At 40.6% G+C, this 20,235-nt stretch overlaps 1 protein-coding gene across 1 annotated transcript in view; it reads left to right on the top strand.

The window, feature by feature from the left end:
- Nucleotides 1–514: 514 nt before the first annotated feature.
- sirt6 (sirtuin 6) overlaps nt 515–20,235 on the top strand; it is a 40,509-nt gene continuing 20,788 nt past the window's right edge. The window contains exons 1-4 of the mRNA XM_059991682.1: nt 515–671; nt 5,276–5,403; nt 11,758–11,940; nt 16,207–16,266. Of these exons, the coding sequence (XP_059847665.1) occupies nt 606–671; nt 5,276–5,403; nt 11,758–11,940; nt 16,207–16,266 (437 nt within the window). The 5' untranslated portion in view covers nt 515–605. The remainder of the gene's footprint in view (nt 672–5,275; nt 5,404–11,757; nt 11,941–16,206; nt 16,267–20,235) is intronic.

Genomic DNA, 20,235 nt, shown 5'->3' with positions numbered 1-20,235 from the left:
CAGTGGCCTCCTCCCCACTGTGGTCTAAGATAAACAGGGGTAGCCTCTCAAACCCTACAAATGTTCTAATCCTAGGCCTTTAAACGTGATTATATTCCACGTTCCTGAGTCGTGACATATTTGTTCCAAACCAGACTGAGGTCTGGCTTTTCCTGTCCACTGCCCGTTTCTTGTCTTGTACTGCTCCATGTCCTTTCCTTTCAAGTTTGCGCCACTTTCCGGCCAAGCCAATCTTCTGCTTGTCCCTATGATGGCTTTACCATCTGTCCTCGTCCCAGGCCCAGGCTGTGAGCGGGACTGCAGCACGGTCATCTCGAAGGTCATCGGCAGCCATGCGCAACAAATCACGTGACGGCGTCAAACAGCCAAGCATGTTCACGTTACGTCCGCAGATAGACCCGCACACCCACCTTGCGTCGGTGGGCGTAAGCGCGTGTCCACGTGACGGCTGACGAGCGGCGCCCGATGCCACGTGACGGAAATGCTCAGACGAGCGCTCTCACGTGACGGCAGCCGGTTGACGTGCGTAGCGTCATGACGCTCGTTCAGCGTCAGTGCGTTGTGTTTGTCTGCAGAGTTACTGCTACCTGCTTCTCCTTCAGACCATGTCCGTTAACTACGCGGCGGGGCTATCGCACTACGAACATAAGGGCAAGTGCGGCTTGCCTGAGGTAAGGGAGGTAGCGCCACTGTCCTGCCTTTCCCGCATCGGGTTCAAGAAGTATTGGGTCTGATGAGGCTGGTCCCAGTCGTGCCACAGGCCCTGGGCCAGAGAGCTGCGTTGCTTGGGCCCCAATCGTCTGTAGAGTTCATTATTCTCCCAGATAAGATGCGGCATTGAGAGATCAGAAAGTGAGGGACAGCGTCAACATGCAGGTCCAGTAATCAGAAACAAATGATGTTAGCCTTTACTGAGCAAGTTGGCGAAAGAGACCTATTCATAATAGTCGTAAAGGAGACTGCACCTGGGGTATGAAGTGAAACATTTGTTCCCTTACCTAAGGAGCTGTGCATTTGCTTTGATCAATTTCTGAGCTAAAGATGCCTTATGAGGAGAGGTTAGAGAGGAAACAAAGCTGAAGAGATCGGGGGAAACTGCCATAGAAAAGTACAGCACAGAAACAGGTTCTCTGCCCCATCTAGTCTGTGCTGAACTAGTTTGCTGAGGCCTATTGACCTGCACCTCGAACATAGCACTTCATACCCCTCCCAGGTTTGTATTTATCCAAACTTTTAAATGTTGGAATCAAACCCATATCCACCACTTCTGCTGGCAGCTTGTTCTCACCACCCTGAGTGAAAAAGTCCCCCCTTGTGTTCCCCTTAAACATTTCAACCTTTCACCCTTAACCTGTGAAATTTAGTTCCAGCCTTACGCAACCTCAGTGGAAAAAAAACCTCCTGTTTTACCTACCTCTGCCCCTCATAATTTTGTATACCTCTATCATATCTCCCCTTATTCTCCCACAATCCAGGGAATGAAGCCCTAACTTATTCATCCTTTCCCTATACTAAGGTCCTCAAGATCTGTAACATCTTTGTAAATCTTCTCTGTACTACTTCAATCTTATCTTCCTGTAGATAGGTGTCCACAAATGCACACAATACTCCAAATTAGACCTCACTCATTAAATTACTAGACCTCACTAATTAGACCTCACTCATTAAGCAGCTTCAACATAACATCCCAACTCCTGTGCTCAGTATTTTGACTTAAGTGCCAAAAGCTCTCTTTATGACTCTACCTACCTGTGACGCCACTTTCAAGGAATTATGGATCTGTATTCCCAAGTCCTTCTGTTCTGCACTCTTCAGTCCCATACCATTTGCTGTGACTGTCCAGCTCTGGTTTGTCCTCCCAAAATGCATTACCTTAGACTTGTCTGCATTAAATGTCAGACAGCATCTGTGGAAAGTGAAATAATCAGCATTATGGGTTTGGCTCACAGAACCAAAACAATGATTGCTACTCTTCACAGATGCTGTCCTCTATACTAAATTTTTCTACCATTTTCTGCTTTGAATTCAATTTCATTTTGATTTATTTTTTGGTGTGTAAGGACTTGTGTTCCTTGATAATTATAACACAGGTCGTAAAGGGTAGTTAATCAGATACTTACCCCTGATTGGAGAAAATAGTCTTGGTATAGTAAGTCACAATGATTCACTATGAATTGTGAATCAACTTATCAGACCCATAAGATATAGGTGCAGAATTAGGCCATTTGGCCCATTGAGTCTACTCTGCCGTTTCATCTTGGCTGATCCATTTCCCTCTCAATCCCAGTCTCCTGCCTTCTCCCCATATCCTTTCATGCCCAAATAATCAAGAATCTATCAACCTTTTCTTTAAATATACCCAGTGACTTGGCCTCCACAACCATGTGTGGCAACAAATTCCACAGATTCACCACTCTGGCTAAAGTTGTTCATTCTCATCCTCATTCTGAATGGATTGGCCTCTATTCTGAGGCTGTGTCCTCTGGTCTTTGACCCTCTCCCACCGTAGGAAACATTCTTTCCACATCCACTCTGTCAAGGCCTTTCAATATTTGGTAGGTGTCAAGTCCTCTTGAAATGAATGTTAACATTTAGAGAATGCTGCACAATGATTCCCAAGTCTCTCCGCTTCTCAGATTTTTTGAATTTTCTCTCCACTTAGAAAATAGTCTACATTTTTATCTCTTCTACCAAAATACATGACCATACACTTTCTGCCACTTTGCCCATTCTCCTAATTTGTCTAAGTCCTTCTGTAGCCTGTTTCCTCAACACTACCTGCCCCTCCACCTATCTTCATATCCTGAAATTTGGCCACAAAGCCACCAATTCGGTCATCAAAATCATTGACATATGTAAAAAGAAGTCCCAACACAGACTCCTGTGGAATACCATAGTCACCCGCAGCCAACCAGAAAAAAACTCCCCTTAATCCCACTCTTTGCCTCCTGCCAATTAACCAATGCTCTGTCCATGCTGGTATCTTTCCTGTAATACATGGGCTCTTGTTAAGCAGCCTCATGTGGTACCTTGTCAAAGGCCTTGTGAAAATCGAAGTATACAACATAAACTGATTCTCCTTTGTTATCCACCTTGTTATTTCTTCAAAGAATTCCCACAGATTTGTCAGGCAAGATTTTCCATTCAGGACCATGCTGACTATGGTATGGTACCTGTACCTATCGCATGGTACTCCAAGTACCCAAAACCATGTCCTTAACAATTGACTCCAACATCTTCCCAATCACTGACTAACCTGGTCTTTAATTTTCTTTCTTCTGCCTCTCTCCTTTCATGAAGAGTCAAGTGATATTTGCAATTTTCCAGTCCTCCTGAACCATACCAAAACTAAAATTGTGGAGTGGAGATTGCAGACCAGCCATCATCAGAAATTGTTGATCAAGGTCTAAGATCTATATGACTCAACTCTTGTTTGCATTTGTTCTCATCTCCTCAGTTAAAGCATTTTCTGCTGTTAATGGATTATCCTTCTTAGTCTTTTTAAGGTCTTATTAAGTGACACTATAAGATTAGTATTGTTTGTTTTGTATTACCCTATAAACTATTTATCTGAAATGCATTGGGGGTGCCGGTAGCATTCATTGGACCTTCTGAAAGAGGAATAAACCCATTTAACTGCAGGAGAATCAGTCCACAGCCATCTTGCAAACAATTACTGACTTGCGCATCCTTTGAACAATGAATCTGCTTTCACCTACTACTTCATTATCTGAAATTGATGAAGTTGTGTTCATCGTTAGAAAACTTTGGGGGGGGAAAGCTTTTTGTAGCATTTTCACTGCTTCAGATAACCTTAAATGCTTTTTGATCTATGGATTATTTCAGAAGTTCCCCCTTTATTAGTGTGTACACAACAATTAATGGTGTTCCCCGGCTTTCTCCTTGTAAAAGCTTAAATGTATAAAATGTATGAGTTTAATGATGCCTATTTCAGGAATTATAATGTGTTAGAATTCCTTCAAGATTGCTTTAAAATCAGCTTGGATTTATTATTGATTTATATAGAGATACAGTGCGAAATAGACCCTTCTGGCCCTTCAAGCCTCACTGCCAGCAACACACTGACTTAACCCAATGTTATCACGAGACAACTGACAATTAACTGACTAACCAGTACGTCTTTGGACTGTGGGAGGAAATTGGAGCACCCAAAGGAAACTCTCACATTCATGAGGAGAACATACAAACTCATTAGATTACCAATGAAGAAAGCACGCTAGAAAATGGTGAAAGCATTCAGCAGGTCAGGCAACAGGCAGAAAGAGAAACAGTTGACATCTCAGCTCAGATACCCTTTGTCAGAAGAGTAAAAGAAGCTAAAATAGTTTATTTAATTTCCAGAAAAGGTAGAGGTGATGGATAGTATAAAGGAAACATTTCTGAAAGGGAGAAGTCATGGTTGCAATGATGAAGCAATCTGTTGATAGGGTTAGCGAAGACAGAAAGAGGGAAAGAAATGGCCAGGATGCCAGAATGCACTACTAGAGGGAGGAAAATTGCATCATTCTTTCAGATGGAACCTGGTAATGTAGTGGTCTTGGGTTTGAATCCAGCCGGCTCCTTGCACGCTTTCCATCCATACTGGGTTGAGCGTCGAGCTAGCAACACAGCTCTGTAAAAAAAAAACAGCAAGGTTGCCACCTGACACGGAACGGAATAGATTGGGGGGGGGGGGGTGCGTAGAGCAACACTGGGAAGTTCTGGTTCAAATACTGGGCATTTCTCACAGATCTACATTTTATAGCTTTTACATGCATCTTAGTGTTTCTTCCTTCTCTCTAACAATTCTGATGCTACCTTCAACAGCTTATAAGCTATGCCATTCTGACTTCATTTTGTCACAGAGATTCCCATCCCTTATTGCCCTCTGTAACCTTAAGCTATCTTGGTTTCTTACTTTTCCAGTTCTGATGAACTGTCTTCAACCTGAAACATTAAATCTTTTTCTTCTTCCACAGAGGCTGCTGAGTGTTTCCAGCATTTTTTGTTTTTATCTCACGTTTCCAGCATCTGCAGCTTTTGATTTACACCTTTGAACCTGCAGTTTACCTTATGCTGTAATGATGGTTTAAATCCTGGAGGGTGATTGATCTTACGTCATTTGCTGTTGGTTACCATTGCTCCCAAGTGATCCAAGCGGACATCTTAGCATTTGTTTTAACTTTATAAGGATCTGAGGTTGAAGGAAGTACAGTTCTTTAAAGCCACAAGTAAAACTTCAGATTGAAACCAAATTGCGTTCTTAATGTTACAGAGTTTTGATCCCCCTGAGGAACTCGAGAGGAAGGTGTTGGAGTTGGCTGATCTAGTACGGAACGCCTCTTATTTAGTGGTGCATACTGGAGCTGGGATCAGCACATCCTCGGGAATTCCTGACTTTAGGTATTTTGCCTTTGCCAACATGAAGTTGCATTTGAAGCAAGTGTCCTATGTCTGCATGTTGCACGTTAATGAATCTGTCTAAAGTGTTCAGTGACATTTATTAAATGGCATGGATACTGTTTGTGTTAGGATTTGAGTCCCTTCCTTGCCTTGCTCTTTTCGGTCTTTAGCTGTCTTCACTGCTCTCGCCAAGCTCTATTCTTTTGCCCTTTTGTAAATTTCCTTTCATTTTGACACGATCGATTTTCATGCTGTCAATTCCCTCATCTACATCTTTCAACTTTCTTAATTTTGTTAGCTCCTCTATAGACTAAGTGCTCATCAGTTTTTTAATTATCCTTCCCAATATTCTTTTATCACCATTTCTGTATAATGATTTTCATAAATTTTCCCGAGTGCCAGAGGATGGTTTACTGTACTAAAGGTGTTCTGTAATAATACCATGACAATCTTAATCATTTGGTCTCTTCAACTTTCACTTAATATGTGGTATTGAAAACAGTAAACATCTTGTGAGTTAATCCTCGGTAACAAATGGGTAGTCTCAATATTTTTAACAACCCATAACTGGTAGAGTATGATTTTGTCACTTTTCATACACCTGATTAGGGGGAGTGTCATCGGGAATTATTAACATCGAGTCATTAAGCCACGGCTTTTCCCAAGTGTTTGGAATCCCCCCCCCGCAGAATCATAAAATTTATGCATAAAGGGAAGCCATTCGGCCCTTTTTTTCAATGCCAACTATTGATCAACTAAGTTAATTCCACTTCCCGATTCCGGGTCTAAAGACTGGAAAATTACAGCTCACTAAATAGGCATTCAAGTAATTTTTACAATGAGGTGAGGTTTTCTATCTCCTCCATTCTTTTTGGTAGTGTGTTGCAGATCCCATCCCCACTCCTCAATGAGCAGGATATTTTTCCTGTCAGTTCCTCTCCTCACTACCTCACTAATCCTCTTTTGCACTATTTATTTACTGTATTATAACTTGTAGTAATTTGTTCCAACAGAAGCAACCAAAGCTTAGACATTTTCCCTCATAGCTGTAACAAGATCCTTGTAAATCTTCTCCACACTTATAGCACTAATATTTTTATTATGTGATGACCAGAACTCTACACAGGGCTCAAGCTATGGCTTAACATGTTCCAATGTGACGTCCCTGTTCTTATTTCCATGTCCTAGCAAATAGAGGCCAGTTTTCCATTTGTGTATTTGCCTTCACAGATTTGTAGGCAGGCAAATCTTGTCATTGTAGTTTATTCACTTTTAAGAATGCTGCATTATCTCTCTCATTGTTCATTATTTCTATTGCTTCCCATTATTCCCCTTCAACTTAAGTGCTTATCTAAATCTCCCTCTGGTGAAAACAGATGCAAAATATTCATTGAGAACGTTACACATGTTCAGCATCCATAATCAATCCCTTACTTCTGAATATAATTCACTTTCTAATCCTCTCCTGTCATGCATTTGTAGAATATCTTGAGGGTGCTTAGATTTTGCCTGCCAGCATTTTTCATACCTGTCTAAATTGTTATCTGTTTTCACCAGTGCACCTTTACAGCCAGATTCTGCTATGTTGAGCTTTCAGCACCTTTTCACTTTGTTCTGCCCTGTATTTTTATGAGTTTAGAATTGGGGTCTTCTTGCCCTACTGATAGATACTTCCTTGTTCTGAACGTTCAGTACTTAAACCTTAAATAGCTCCGACAGATTTGGCTTCAAGGAGCCATTTCTATTTGTATTAAATAGTCTTTTAGTCTTGTAAGATTAACCTTGCTCCAATTTAGAACTACTCTGATCCACCTTTAGTCCTTCATAGCCATACTAAATACAACTCATAATCACTACTCTTTTTGCTACCTTTTCCACTTACCAGTGTTCCTTCACTAACACTGTTGTACTCCTGTTGTGTTTGTTATACTTAAAATATTTCTTAATGCATTCAAGAATTCAGTTTCTTCTAAACCCATTATTCTGCTACTCTCATATTACTTACAGAATTGTTGAGATTCCCAGCTATCATTCATTTATCATTTTGACATGTCTTGGATATATAATTAATAATTGTCTACCTCTGTCTAAATATTCAGTAGGAATAGTATGTTCCCATTAATGTGATTGCTCTTTTTTGTTGTACAATTCAACCAAGGTTGCCTCATTTATTGATCTTTCTCATATATCACTCCTCCCAGATGTAACTGTGACAGCTGATAGGACTGTGTTTTATGGCTATCATGAAAGCCCTATGTCAAGAATGTTCAGCAGTCACATCACATTTCAGTAACGGTTTGTCAAACTCCCAAATTAACATCTGTGCCCTCAGTTCATCATCACCTTTATCCTATAGACCATTTGTGCTAGTTTGGACAATTAAGCCTCCCATAAAATGGTCTTTTTCAGCCTATTGTTTCCTCAGCCTTCATCTCTTATGCTGTGTTTTCAGATTTGGAATATGTTTCCATGTATTGAGTTCATCCAAACTCCATCAGCCTACGTCCTAATTTGTACCATGTCCTGTTCAACTAACACCACTACCTTTTTTGACCCACACTGTTCTCATCTTGGGTAGTATTTCAACAGTACAATTCTCATCTTTTCGCGACCTTCCTGTCATTATGTTTGTGATCTCTTTCAATATAATTTAACTTTCAGTATAAATTCTGTGTTTCTCTAGTGAATGTTATGTATATGATGCTATGTACCTGTGTTGCTGCTGCAATTTTCATTGCATATGTGCATACTTTAGAATCATGTTTCATCTTTAGTCTCATGCACACTCCTGATGTTAATGGCCATCTATGGTAGCCTTTGAGTTCCAGAAATTTCCTCCATGGAGTTCTTCTCATCCAGAATGTTCATTTAAAATCTGACTACTTGACCAAGTTTATTGTAATATCCCTTTAATCTGGTTTAAATTTTGGTAACACATAATTGCCTCGTTCTGAGAGTACATTTACTTGGTACTGTGGAATGTTTTACTATGTTTAAAGAGCTATTTAATTGCAAGTTGTTGTGTTGAAGAGTGCTATTTTCAGATTGTTCAGCAGACAGGAAAACATATTTATTTGATGTCAACAGTGCTCTCCAGATGTCTGTAGGTGATGCAGTGGAATACTCCATGATAGTTTGTGCAGTCTGCTACCCATTTCCAAGCAGACAAATACTTAGTCACAAACCTTAAGGGCCTAGGTTGTAGTAGATCTGTGTTTACCTTGAAGTATTTTGAAACTTGCCTTTAAATAGTAGGGCAAAGCAGCAAATAAGTTGATAGTTCACTAAGTTATCATGAGGTGATGGAGCAACTTGAAATATTTCAGAATGAAAGCAAAAAGTGCTTTGCCTTGTTGAATTTAAAGCAGTAGGTGGCACAGTGTTTCTGCTGGACCTTACATCTTATACTTAATGTTTTCAAGATGTTGAAAATCTGCAGTTAAGCCCAGCTTTAAATTTGTGATTATGTGGGCTGTATAAGATGCAGTAATGCTTGAGTATGTTTTCCTACACAATGCCTTTTGTTTATTTCAACTATTATCAATTGCCATCAATGGCAAGCTTCTGTCCCTCTGCTGTTACCACAGATGAACAGGACTTTACCTGAGAGCTGTTTTTTTTACCATTTGTGCAAAATAGGCCCTTTCTTGGCAATAATCTTTTCTAACTATGCATTTTAAAACTTCTGCTTTCACCTCCTTTAAGGAAAAAAGTTCTGACAGTTTCTAAAAGAAATAAGCTCACTTCATGTATTTGATCTCTCGTCTCCTTTTTTTTAAGTTGTGACCCTGCTTTTAGCTTCTCCCACAAGAGGATATGAATCTATTTCAAACTGATAAATTATTGTGTGTAAACGTCTTTAACTGAATAAAGTCTTGGTTTTTAGAATTTACACTGGATAATACTTATGAAACAATGGACTGTGAATATACTCTTAACATCAACCCACTTCATGGATAAATACTATTCTTTTCCTTTGTGCTATGTGATTGCTATTAAATGTCTGTGTACCATTTCTTCTTAACTGTTCTTGCCAGTTTAGATAAAGTTGTTCTGACTGAGATCTGTATTGGTTACTATTTTATATTTTATTTTTGGGTTCCTTCATAAATTGGCATGTTCCCAACAAAACTATTTAACTTTCAAATATCAATAAATCACCCATATCTAGAGAGGAGCTGTAGTCTGTTCAGCTTAATTCTGTGCAAATATATATATACTTTCAGTTTAGTTTATAGCATGTGAATCACTTCTGCATCTTCAGTGACTGTAATATGGGAATCAGAACCTAGTGCTATTCTCCTAAGTGAGAGCCAGCCAAAATTTAACATTTCTACTTTCTGAAAGTGAGCTCTTTATTTGCATTTTAATGCATTTATAATACCAGTATAAATTTGTGTATTCCATATGCAGTTACCTCTCCATCCCAGTTAGACTCATTCTAGCAATATGTTCCCTCCTTATGTGTACCATAACCATATAGGATGCACTGATCATAATGTATGTCAGGTCACATTTCTAACAAGGTTGACCATGGGTCATAAGACCATAAGATAGAGAAGCAGAAGTAGGCCATCGGCCCATTCAGTTTGCTCCGCCTTTAAACCATGGGCTGATGCAATTCTTCCAGTCATCCCCAGACCCCTGCCATCTCCCCATGCCCTTTGATGCCCTGGCTAATCAAGAACTATCTACCTCTGTCTTAAATGCACCCAATGACATGGCCTCCACAGCCACTCGTGGCAACAAATTCCACAGATTTATCTCCCTCTGACTAATGTAATTTTTCCACATCTCTGTTCTAAATGGACATCCTTCAATCCTGAAGTCATGCCCTCTTGTCCTGGATATCTAATTTGTTCAGGCCTTTTAACATTTGGAATGTTTATATGAGATCCCTCCTCATTCTCCTGAACTCCAAGGAATACAGTCCAAGAGCTGCCAGACGTACCTCATACGGTAACCTTTTCATTCCTGGAATCATTCTCATGAATCTTCTCTGAACCTTCTCCTTTCTAAAATAAAGAGCCCAAAACTGTACACAGTACTCCAAGTGTGGTCTCAAGAGTGCCTTATACAGCCTCAACAGCGCATCCTTGCTCTTATATTCTATACCTCTAGCAATAAATGCCAACATTGCATTCACCTTCTTCACCACTGACTCAACCTGGAAGTTAGCCTTTAGGGTATCCTGTACAAGGACTCACAAGTCCCTTTGCATCTCTGCATTTTGAATTTTCTCCCCATCTAAATAATAGTCTACCCGTTTATTTCTTCCATCAAAGTGCATGACCATACACTTTCCATCATTGTATTTCAATTGCTACTTCTTTGCCCATTCCCCTACACTATCTAAGTCTCTCTACAGGTTCTCTGTTTCCTCAACATTACCCACTCCTCCACTTATTTTTGTATCATCAGCAAATTTAACCATAAATCCATTAATCCCATAGTCCACGGCATTGACATACATCGTAAAAAGCAGTGGTCCCAACATCGACCCCTGTGGAAATCCACTGGTAATCAGCAGCCAGCCAGAATAGGATCCATTTATTCCCACTCTTGGTTTTCTGCCTATCAGCCAATGCTCCACTCATGCCAGTAAGCTCCCTGTAATTCCATGGGCTGTTATCTTGCTAAGCAGCCTCATCTATGGCACCTTGTCAAAGGCCTTCTGAAAATCCAAGCACACCACATTTGCATCTCCTTTGTCTACACTGCTTGTAATTTCCTCAAAAAACTTCCAGGAAACCATCTGGCTTTGGCCTGTTTTGTCATGTGCCTCCAGGTACTCCATAATCCTATCCCTAACAATCAATTCCAAAAACTTACCAACCACTGATGTCAGGCTAACAGGTCTATAGTTTCCTTTCTGCTGCCTCCCACCCTTTTTAAATAGCGGAGTAACATTTGCAATTTTCCTGTCATCTGGTACAATGCCAGAATCTATCAATTCATGAAAGGTCATTATTAATGCCTCCGCAATCTCTCAGAACCTGACAGTACATTCCATCAGGTTCAGGAGACTTATCCATCCTCAGTCCATTAAGCTTCCTGTGCACCTTCTCAGTTGTAATTTTTACTGCATGTATTTCACTTCCCTGATACACTCTTGAATGTCCAGTATACTGCAGATGTCTTCCACTGAAGACTGATGCAAAATATGCATTCAGTTCCTCTGTCATCTCTGCGTCTCTCATTACAACCTCTCCAATCCTTGTGAAATATGACGACTTCTCTGCAATCCACTGCATTATGTTTTGAATGTGCGTTACTTCCATTGTGTAACTCAAGGGGCTACAACATGCAGCTTTGCAAGCTTCATTTGTAAACTCTTACTGATGCTTTCAACAGGGGACCTCGTGGTGTTTGGACGATGGAGGAACAGGGCCTGGAGCCCAAATTTGACACCACTTTTGAGGAAGCCAAGCCTTCTAAGACTCATATGGCACTTGTGGCACTTCAAAGGGTTGGCATTGTGAAGTATGTGATCAGCCAGAATGTAGATGGGCTTCATGTACGGTCGGGATTTCCCAGGTAGGATCTCTATGCCTTCATTTTCTTTATTTTCTTATATTTTAAAATCTTATATGGGTTTTCCTATTGACAGTGATCAATATTATGTATATGGATTTAAATGCAGATGCATTTGGGCATATGCAGACAAGTGGTGTAAATTTTACTTGCCAGACATTGACTATCTTCAACAAGAGTCCACCTACTTTTTGCATTGAATAAAATTACTACAGCCAATTATGAATTTCCAAGCACTATCATTGTTTAAAATTTCAGCGGCACTAACCACAAAAAAAAAAGCTGTCAGGTGTCACTTACTAACAACCTGCTCATGACTGTCTAGTTTTTATTAGGATATAGAAATTGCAACACAGAAACAGACCATTTGGCACAAGGTCTATGCAGATCATCTCACGCTCCTCTTGACTTTATTACATCACCATATCCTTTCTATATTTACTCCCTTGTCTACTTGTCTAGCTCCTTGCTAAGTGAGCTACTTCAGAAGCTAACTGAACTTAAAAAATCTCATTAAGAGAAATTAGCCTTGATTTATTAGTGTCTGCTTGAACTCAATAACTTCGTTTTGAACACCTCCAAAAGGGGACGTATTTCTTAAATCTATCATATCAAATCCCAAAGTCTTAAAACAGTGGTCCCCAACCACTAGGCCGCAAAGCATGTGCTATTGGGCCACGAGGAAACAATACGATTTGGCGATATGAAACGATATGAGTCAGCTGCACCTTTCCTCATTCCTTGTCATACCCACTGTTGAACTTGAACGCATGCGAGGTCATTATGCACGTGAAGTCATTACCCATGCGAGGTCATCGGTCACCTAAACGCAGTGATACCCTCGCACCAGGGACCACTGGTTGGCCTCGGGTAACCGGCCGCCTTGTGCAGCCGGTGAGAAGTGCCATTGCTACTGGCCTGGAGCGCAGACAGATGGGCGCCGCCTCTAAATCTGTTTAGCACACCAAATGTTTGTGGGGAACCCGGTGCTAAAATATTCGCAGACGACCTAATTCAGGCTCAGGATTTCGTAAGTAGCAGAGCAGCTACCCGCTGCGATCTACTGAAAGTCATCCCTCGAACCAAACTTTTGTCGGCCGATAGATCCTACTTACCTACAAGGGGGGTGCGGGCAGGCGGGCGCTCTGTCGCACTCCTCGCTCGGTCAGTCGTTCTCTCCAGACTGCGACCGCCGCGGACCCAGCATGGGGACCTCCAGCCCTTACCTTGTCCTCTCACTGGTATGTTGCAATAATTTTATATGTTCATACGAGGAAAATATGTGCTGCGTGTTTAATATCCAAACGTTACTTAAAATGTTATGATGCTATTTACTTATAAGTGAGTTATAATTGACCTATCACTATATTCATGCGAGGAAAATGTGCGCTGTGTGTTTAATATTAAATTTGTTAGATAAATCCTTTTAGAAGCAAAATTGAGTGTATTAGCCACTTATAAGTGACTTACAGTTGACTTATCACCTATATTCTGGTCATGGTTAACACACCCCTCCCTTCCCCACCCCCATCGGTCGGTCCACAAGAATATTGCCAATATTAAACCGGTGCAGAAAAAGGTTGGTGACCCCTGTCTTAAAAGACTTGCACTAAATACCTTTGACTTCTGTTTATTAGCCTGAAGTGTCTATTCAGTGTCTATTCATTGTTCTTCATTTCTGCAATATAGGTATTATTTCTTCATCTTGATTTGTGAAATGAAGGTCAGAGTGGTCTGATGCTCTTAGCTATGGTCAACACAATGATTTGTGTATTTACTTAGCTTGTCTACTTTTCAGTTCTATTCCTCCAGAATAGAGGTTCACAAAATTTTCCCACTGCATAATCCTTTCTAGATTTATCAGCTACCCACCTAGTTTTACCCAGCATGTTTTATATTCCTTGCATGTCAGTTATTTTATTTGCTTGCTTTAAGATTAATTTGCCAATTTATAAATTACCGACAGGGATGGATCCTGATATTTAAATCCAAGGTTCTTTTTGAAGTCAGGAATGAGGCATAAAACTTGTTGCTTCACAATTATTTTATTAAAAGTTGACAGAGGAAATTTTAATAGACAGTGATCAAGGAAGCTAAAATTAAAGAACTTAGGAGGACAAACTGGCTATGCATGGCTTCATGTTTAGCTATCTTATATCCTTACAGAAAAGGAAACTTCAACTCAAATCTATAGACAAGACCAATTAGAAAACTAATATCCAGTACTGCAGTACCAAGTTAACCAAAGGGAAAGCACTTACTCAAGTAATGCAAAATAAAACTGCGAGAACTTTCCAGAATTATACTTTGTATAGGGGCATATTAAACTGTTATGTACATATAAGGACTACTTAAAGTATAGACAGATTGTTAGATTGCAAAGAAATAACAATTAAACAGTCTAAGAATTAAACAGTTGGATCCAGCAGCAGTCTTTGCTAACTGTTACATCTGAAAAGCTAGCCATAATAAGTTACTGCGAGTTATTAATTGAACTGACATCAAAATTAGCAAATTGCTCAGTTTTTTGACAAAATCTAAAAGGGAGTCGTAAACACCACAAAACACCAAAAAATAGAAGATTGATACTTCTTAGGTAGCTCCTTGGAGTTAAGAGTGACTCACTTAACTCCAAGTTCTATGGACTCTAAAAGGGCTAATCAGGCCAGTGTGGATCTCACATACAGGGTCATGAATGATTGATGGGTTGGTAGAGGCTACATGCCTTCCACTATTTAAGCTGGCATCTGTGTGCTCCTGACAAATGCAGTTAACATACTCAGTGTATCCCAAATGCTTCATTTTGAGCAACTGGTTGCCACGGATTCCCAGCAGTCTAATAATGTTACAATTTGCAAAGGAGACTTTGAGAACATCCTTTAATTATTCCCTCTGTCCATTGATTTGGTGATGTGTTGCTGTGAGTCCGGAATAGCAAATTTGTTTCAGGATGTCAAGCATAAAAATGTGGACACAAGAGACTGCCAATCCTAAAATCAGGAGCAACAATCGATCTGCTAAAGCAATTCAACAGGTTGAGCAGCATCTATGGAAGGAAAGGAATTGTCAACATGTCATATCCTACATCAGAGCTGAGTGTGGAGAAGAATGATAGCTAGTATAAAGAGAATTGTATTAGTGAAATGGGGGCCAGAAGGTATTTAGTCAACTGAAGATAAATGAAGGATAACATTCAAATAGAACCAGCTAAGGGAGGAGCAGGGGATGAATTACAAAGCAAACTCAGGTGGTTGATAGGTGGAGACAAGCAAAAATAAAGGCTGTGACCATTCTGGCCTCTCCATTGCTTGTCATTTCAACTCTCCTTCTCATTCACACACTAACCTGGCAACTCTTGCGAGACCCAAAGCAAGCTGAGGAACCACACCTCATTTTCTGCCTTGGTAGACTACAATCTGATGATATGAACACTGAAATTTGCTATTCCAGGTAACCCTTCCTGTTATGTTCCAGCCACCACCTGTTTTTGATCCAGTCCAGAGTTACTATTTTTGTGCCCATTAGTAAGTTGTGAGCATACTATGTTGGTGCTGGAAGCATGGTGACATTTGCGGACTAGCCCCAGCACATCCTTGGACTGTGTTTGTCATTGATACAAATGATGTAGTTCACTGTATGCTTTGATGTATATGCGATAGATAAAGCTAATCTATATTAAAAAATCTTACATCTTTTAGCATGTCTCTACCTTCCTTATTCCCTCCCTCTCCTCCACCACTGCAACCTGGCTCGATCTGCCCTTTATTTGCCTTCTTCCATCTACTACCTTCTCCAGTCTCCTAATTCCAGTCCTCCCCTACTTGGTTACATCTGCCTGTATTCTTCCCCATCCTCAATCTACCTATCACCTACTGGCCTCTATCTCACTACTGACCCTTCCACTGGCTAACTTTCCACACCATAAACATTCCTGATACATGAACAGTTGCGACTTGCCCACTGGAGCAGCAATAAGTCCAAAACTTGTTACTGTAAAAACGTCACACAACTGAGATGAGGAATTTGGGATTATCAAGTGTGTTCAGTATGTGATACTTGCTACCATGTGAAGTTGAGTAACCTAGGGCAGCTTGTACATCAGGGTGAAAGGGTTAACTGGTGACAAACAAAATAGGATGCAAGTGGTTCATGTAGAGTGTAAAGTGTGAGCTAGTTGTACAGTTTCTGTGCTGTAAATTCTAACACATCTGTGTGCATAAGTAGAATTGACAATGTATTTTCACATTTACTCTGTGTTTCCATTCTCAGGGACAAGCTTTCCGAGCTGCACGGTAATATGTTTGTGGAAGAATGCACCAAATGTGGCAAGTAAGTTTTATACATTTTTGTAGTTCATAGCCATAGCTCTGTGCAGTGTCTTACCATGAGGTTAAATGAATTGTTTGTTTTCCCATTGTCTTTATTTCAGGAGACTAAAATCACTTGACAGCAGTGTTGCTTCTACAGAAATCCTTTGTGGTAATGATAGACCGCTTAAAGCTGAGCACAAGTATAATTTCAGACATTTTGTATCATTTAGGAATTTGGAGAAACAAGAAATTAACTTTTATTGATATAATGCATTTAATTCCTTAATGGTTCTGATGTTTTACAATAGTTCAACTAAGTTAAAAATATTTTGTTGATGATTTTCATTTGTATTCAGTGTCTGAGGCTTCTCGCTTGTGTCGAGCAATAATCAGCCAGTATGAAGGATTCAAATTGCCCTGATTCCGTTTCTCCATCACCACAATGTCCTGGTGAAACCTTTCACAATGCTCATCACTGACAGTGCCAAGGTTTGCAGGGAAGAAGCCTAAATGGGAATGCAGAAAATGAATTTTTAGTGACACTTCATAGTTTTGTATGCTTGAAGAATGTTGTCAACAATATTTATTGTGATACAATGCAGAGTAAGCCCTTCTCACTGCCTAGCAATCTTCCGCCGCCCCCCCCCCCCCCATTTAATCCTAGCCTAATTTGGGGACAATTTACAGTGACTAATTAACCTACCAACCAGTATGTCTTTGGATCGTGGAAGGAAACCAGAGAACCCGGAGGAAACCCATGCAGTCACAGAAAGAGTATGCAAATTTCTCACAGGGAGCAGCAGGAAATGAACCCAGGTCGCTGGTACTGTAAAGTGTTGTACAAATCTTAGTAGACTACTTTGTCCAGCACCTTTGCTCAGTCCACAACAAAAAGTGGGATTGCTCAGTGGCCACCCATTTCAATTTTACTTCCCATTCCCATTCTGACAAGACAGTCCCCTCTACTCCCACAATGAGACCACACTCAGTTTGGAGGAGCAACACCTTATATTGTCTGGGTAGCCTCCAACCTGATGGCATGAGCATCAATTTCTTGAACTTCCAGTATTTGCCTCTCCCACTTTGTCTCCTTCACCATTCCCCATTCCTGTTTCCCTCCCTCACCATATCCTTACCTGCCCATCATCTCTCTCTGGTGCTCCTCCCCATTCCCTTTCTTCCATGGTCTCTGTTCTCTCCTATCAGATTCCCCCTTTCCAGCCCTTTATCTCTTTCACCTATCAACTTCCCAGCTCTTTAATTCAACCCTCCCTCCCAGTTTCACCTATCACCTGTCACCTTATACTTCTTCCTCTCCTCCCCCACTACCCTATTCTGACGTCAACCTTTCCTTTCCCATCCTAGTGAAGGGATTCTGCCCAAAACATCGGCTGTACTCTTTTTCCATCAATGCTCCCTAGCCTGCTGAGTTACTCCAGCACTTTGTGTGTGTTGCTTTGGATTGCCAGCATCTGCAGATATTCTTGTGTTTGAGGTTTCACTAATAGCTTTTTTTCATTGTCCACTTAGGAGTTTGTCCTTGCCTAGTTTCATATTAATCTACTCAAAACGGAAGTACCTACAAATTGGCTTTTGAGCAAAATAACACCCTGTGGCCCACCAACCATCTGTCATCACTAACTGCTTTTCCTTTTGTATGTGCTATTCCATTGCAACATCATCTAAAGACGTGGACTCTCCTTCCATGAGTATTCTGCAACAGCTAGCTCTTAATGAAGAATAAATAAGCAGATAATTTTCTAATTGAGAAGCTGTGACTAGTGGGATTCCATGGGAATAAATGTTAGACCCCAGGTGTTATCACTGAATGAAGTGCCCACTTTAGAACTGTGTGTTTGAACTAACTCCTTAAACCCATCTGTCTCTACCTTCTCGAATTGTATTAGGGAAGAATGGATATCGTCAATGTAGAGGTGGAACCTCATTCAATGTTTATTTAGCTGATTTGCTGAGGGACCAGATGTTGATGGAAAGTAGTAAGCCAAAGTTAAGTCCTTGGTGGCCATGGGAGGTAATGGTATAGGGAAACATACAGGTGAACTGTTGGAAGTATCCTGACTGGTTGCATTGTGTCCTGATACAGCAGTTCCATTGCACCCGAAAGCAGAAAGCTATAGACAGTACGTGGTGCTGCCTCATGAAGGTGGGATTTGTCATCAGGGGCCCCCACCATCCAGTTCAGAAATAGCTATTTCCTATAACCATTAAGTTCTTGGAACAAACCTGCACAACCTATCTTTAGCTTAGCAATAGAATACTATGTACCACCTCTTGCTCTATCTTTGATTTGTCTCTAATTTTATCTTTTTTATGTACCGGTCTTATTTATGCAGCCTTTTTTCTCTCTCCACTCTCATGTATAATTTATATTCTGTTTGTTGTCTGTACCTGTGTGCCAGTGCTGATGCTGCAAGTAAGTTTTTCACTGAATCTGTACTTTATACTTGTGCACATGGTAATAAGCTCTGGCTCGTGAGAGGAAGTAGTAAATTACAGGTGATTCTCTGGCCACAACAGAGTAATCATTGCTGACTGGTGATGATCTAACCTCAGTAGCCTTTCTGAATTTGAGGAAATTGAGCACTGATAAAGAAATTTCATGTTTGGTGTTGGTATGCTAAGTAGAGCTTTGATGTAGCTTCATCACACAGCTAAGGAAAACAAAAATAGCTTCATCCAGTTGAGAAAGTTAATCTGCAGTTTTTGGAAATAATTACTGCGTAAATTCTGCTGAACAATAAAATTTCACATAATTTGAGAGTTGGTAGTTTAATATAGACCAGGAATCAGATGAAAGCTAATTGAAAATGCAACTTGTGCTATCTTTATTTCGAATTAACATCAATTAAATGAAATACTTCACTATGGAAAATGCATGGTCATACACTTTGGTGGTAGAAATAAATGTGCAGACTGTTTTCTAAATGGGGAGGAAATCCAAAAATCTGAGATGCAAAGGGACTTGGGAGTCCTTGTGCAGAACACCCTAAAGGTTAACTTGCAGGTTGAGTCAAGTAGATGTGCAGGGATGTGATGCTGCACTGGTGGGGCCTCACCTTGAGTATTGTGAACAGTTTTGGGCCCCTCATCTTAGAAGAGGTGTGCTGGCATTGGAGAGGTTCCAAAGGAGGTTCACGAGGATGATTTCAGGTTATCATACAAGGAACGTTTGATGGCTCTGGGTCTGTACTCGCTGGAATTTAGAAGGATGAGGGGAGATCTCATTGAAACCTTTCGAATTTTGAAAGGCTTGGACAGAGTAGATGTGGAAAGGATGTTTCCCATGGTGGGGGAGTCTAAGACAAGAGGACACAGCCTCAGGATAGAGGAGTGTCCATTTTAAACAACTGTGGAGAAATTTTTTTAGCCAGAGGGTGGTGAATTTGTGGAATTTGTTACCACAGGTAGCTCTGGAGGCCAGATCAATGGGTATATTTAAGGCAGAAATTATGGGTTCTTGATTGAACACAGCATCAAAGGTCGGGCAGTGGGGTTTAGGAGGGGAAGAAAGGATCAGGCATGGCTCTATCAGAATGGTGGAGCAGATTCGATGGGCAAAATGGCCTAATTCTGCTCCTATGGTCTATTTTCATGGGAAGGCCAGATCGAGTATTTCATGGGCCATTCACAAAAAGCATGTTTTATTTTGTCCATTCAAGGAAATAAATAAAAAGCTAAATAGATTAATATTTTAGGAAATAAAACTGTATCCACCAATTCCATACTCTTGTAGCGATGTACTACATAGAGAGCCAGAGACGATAGGCAGTTGGTAAGTCATTTTGAGACTAGTTTATTCAAACTTCGCAGCACTGGCATTTAATCCCTAGCGCTCGCCCTCTCTGGGTGGAAATGACGTCAGAGGTGCATTACCAAAATCTTCCCCCGCGTGCTGGCTATTTGTGAGCCAGTTCACCTGCACAGAAAATGGGTCACCACATAACCCCCCCCCCCCCCCCCCCCACAG

Source organism: Hypanus sabinus, chromosome 16 (genome assembly GCF_030144855.1).
Source record: "Hypanus sabinus isolate sHypSab1 chromosome 16, sHypSab1.hap1, whole genome shotgun sequence".
Classification (NCBI taxonomy): domain Eukaryota; kingdom Metazoa; phylum Chordata; class Chondrichthyes; order Myliobatiformes; family Dasyatidae; genus Hypanus; species Hypanus sabinus.
The sequence above is the reverse complement of the archived record's forward strand: the minus strand, read 5'-3'. Positions and strand labels throughout refer to the sequence as shown.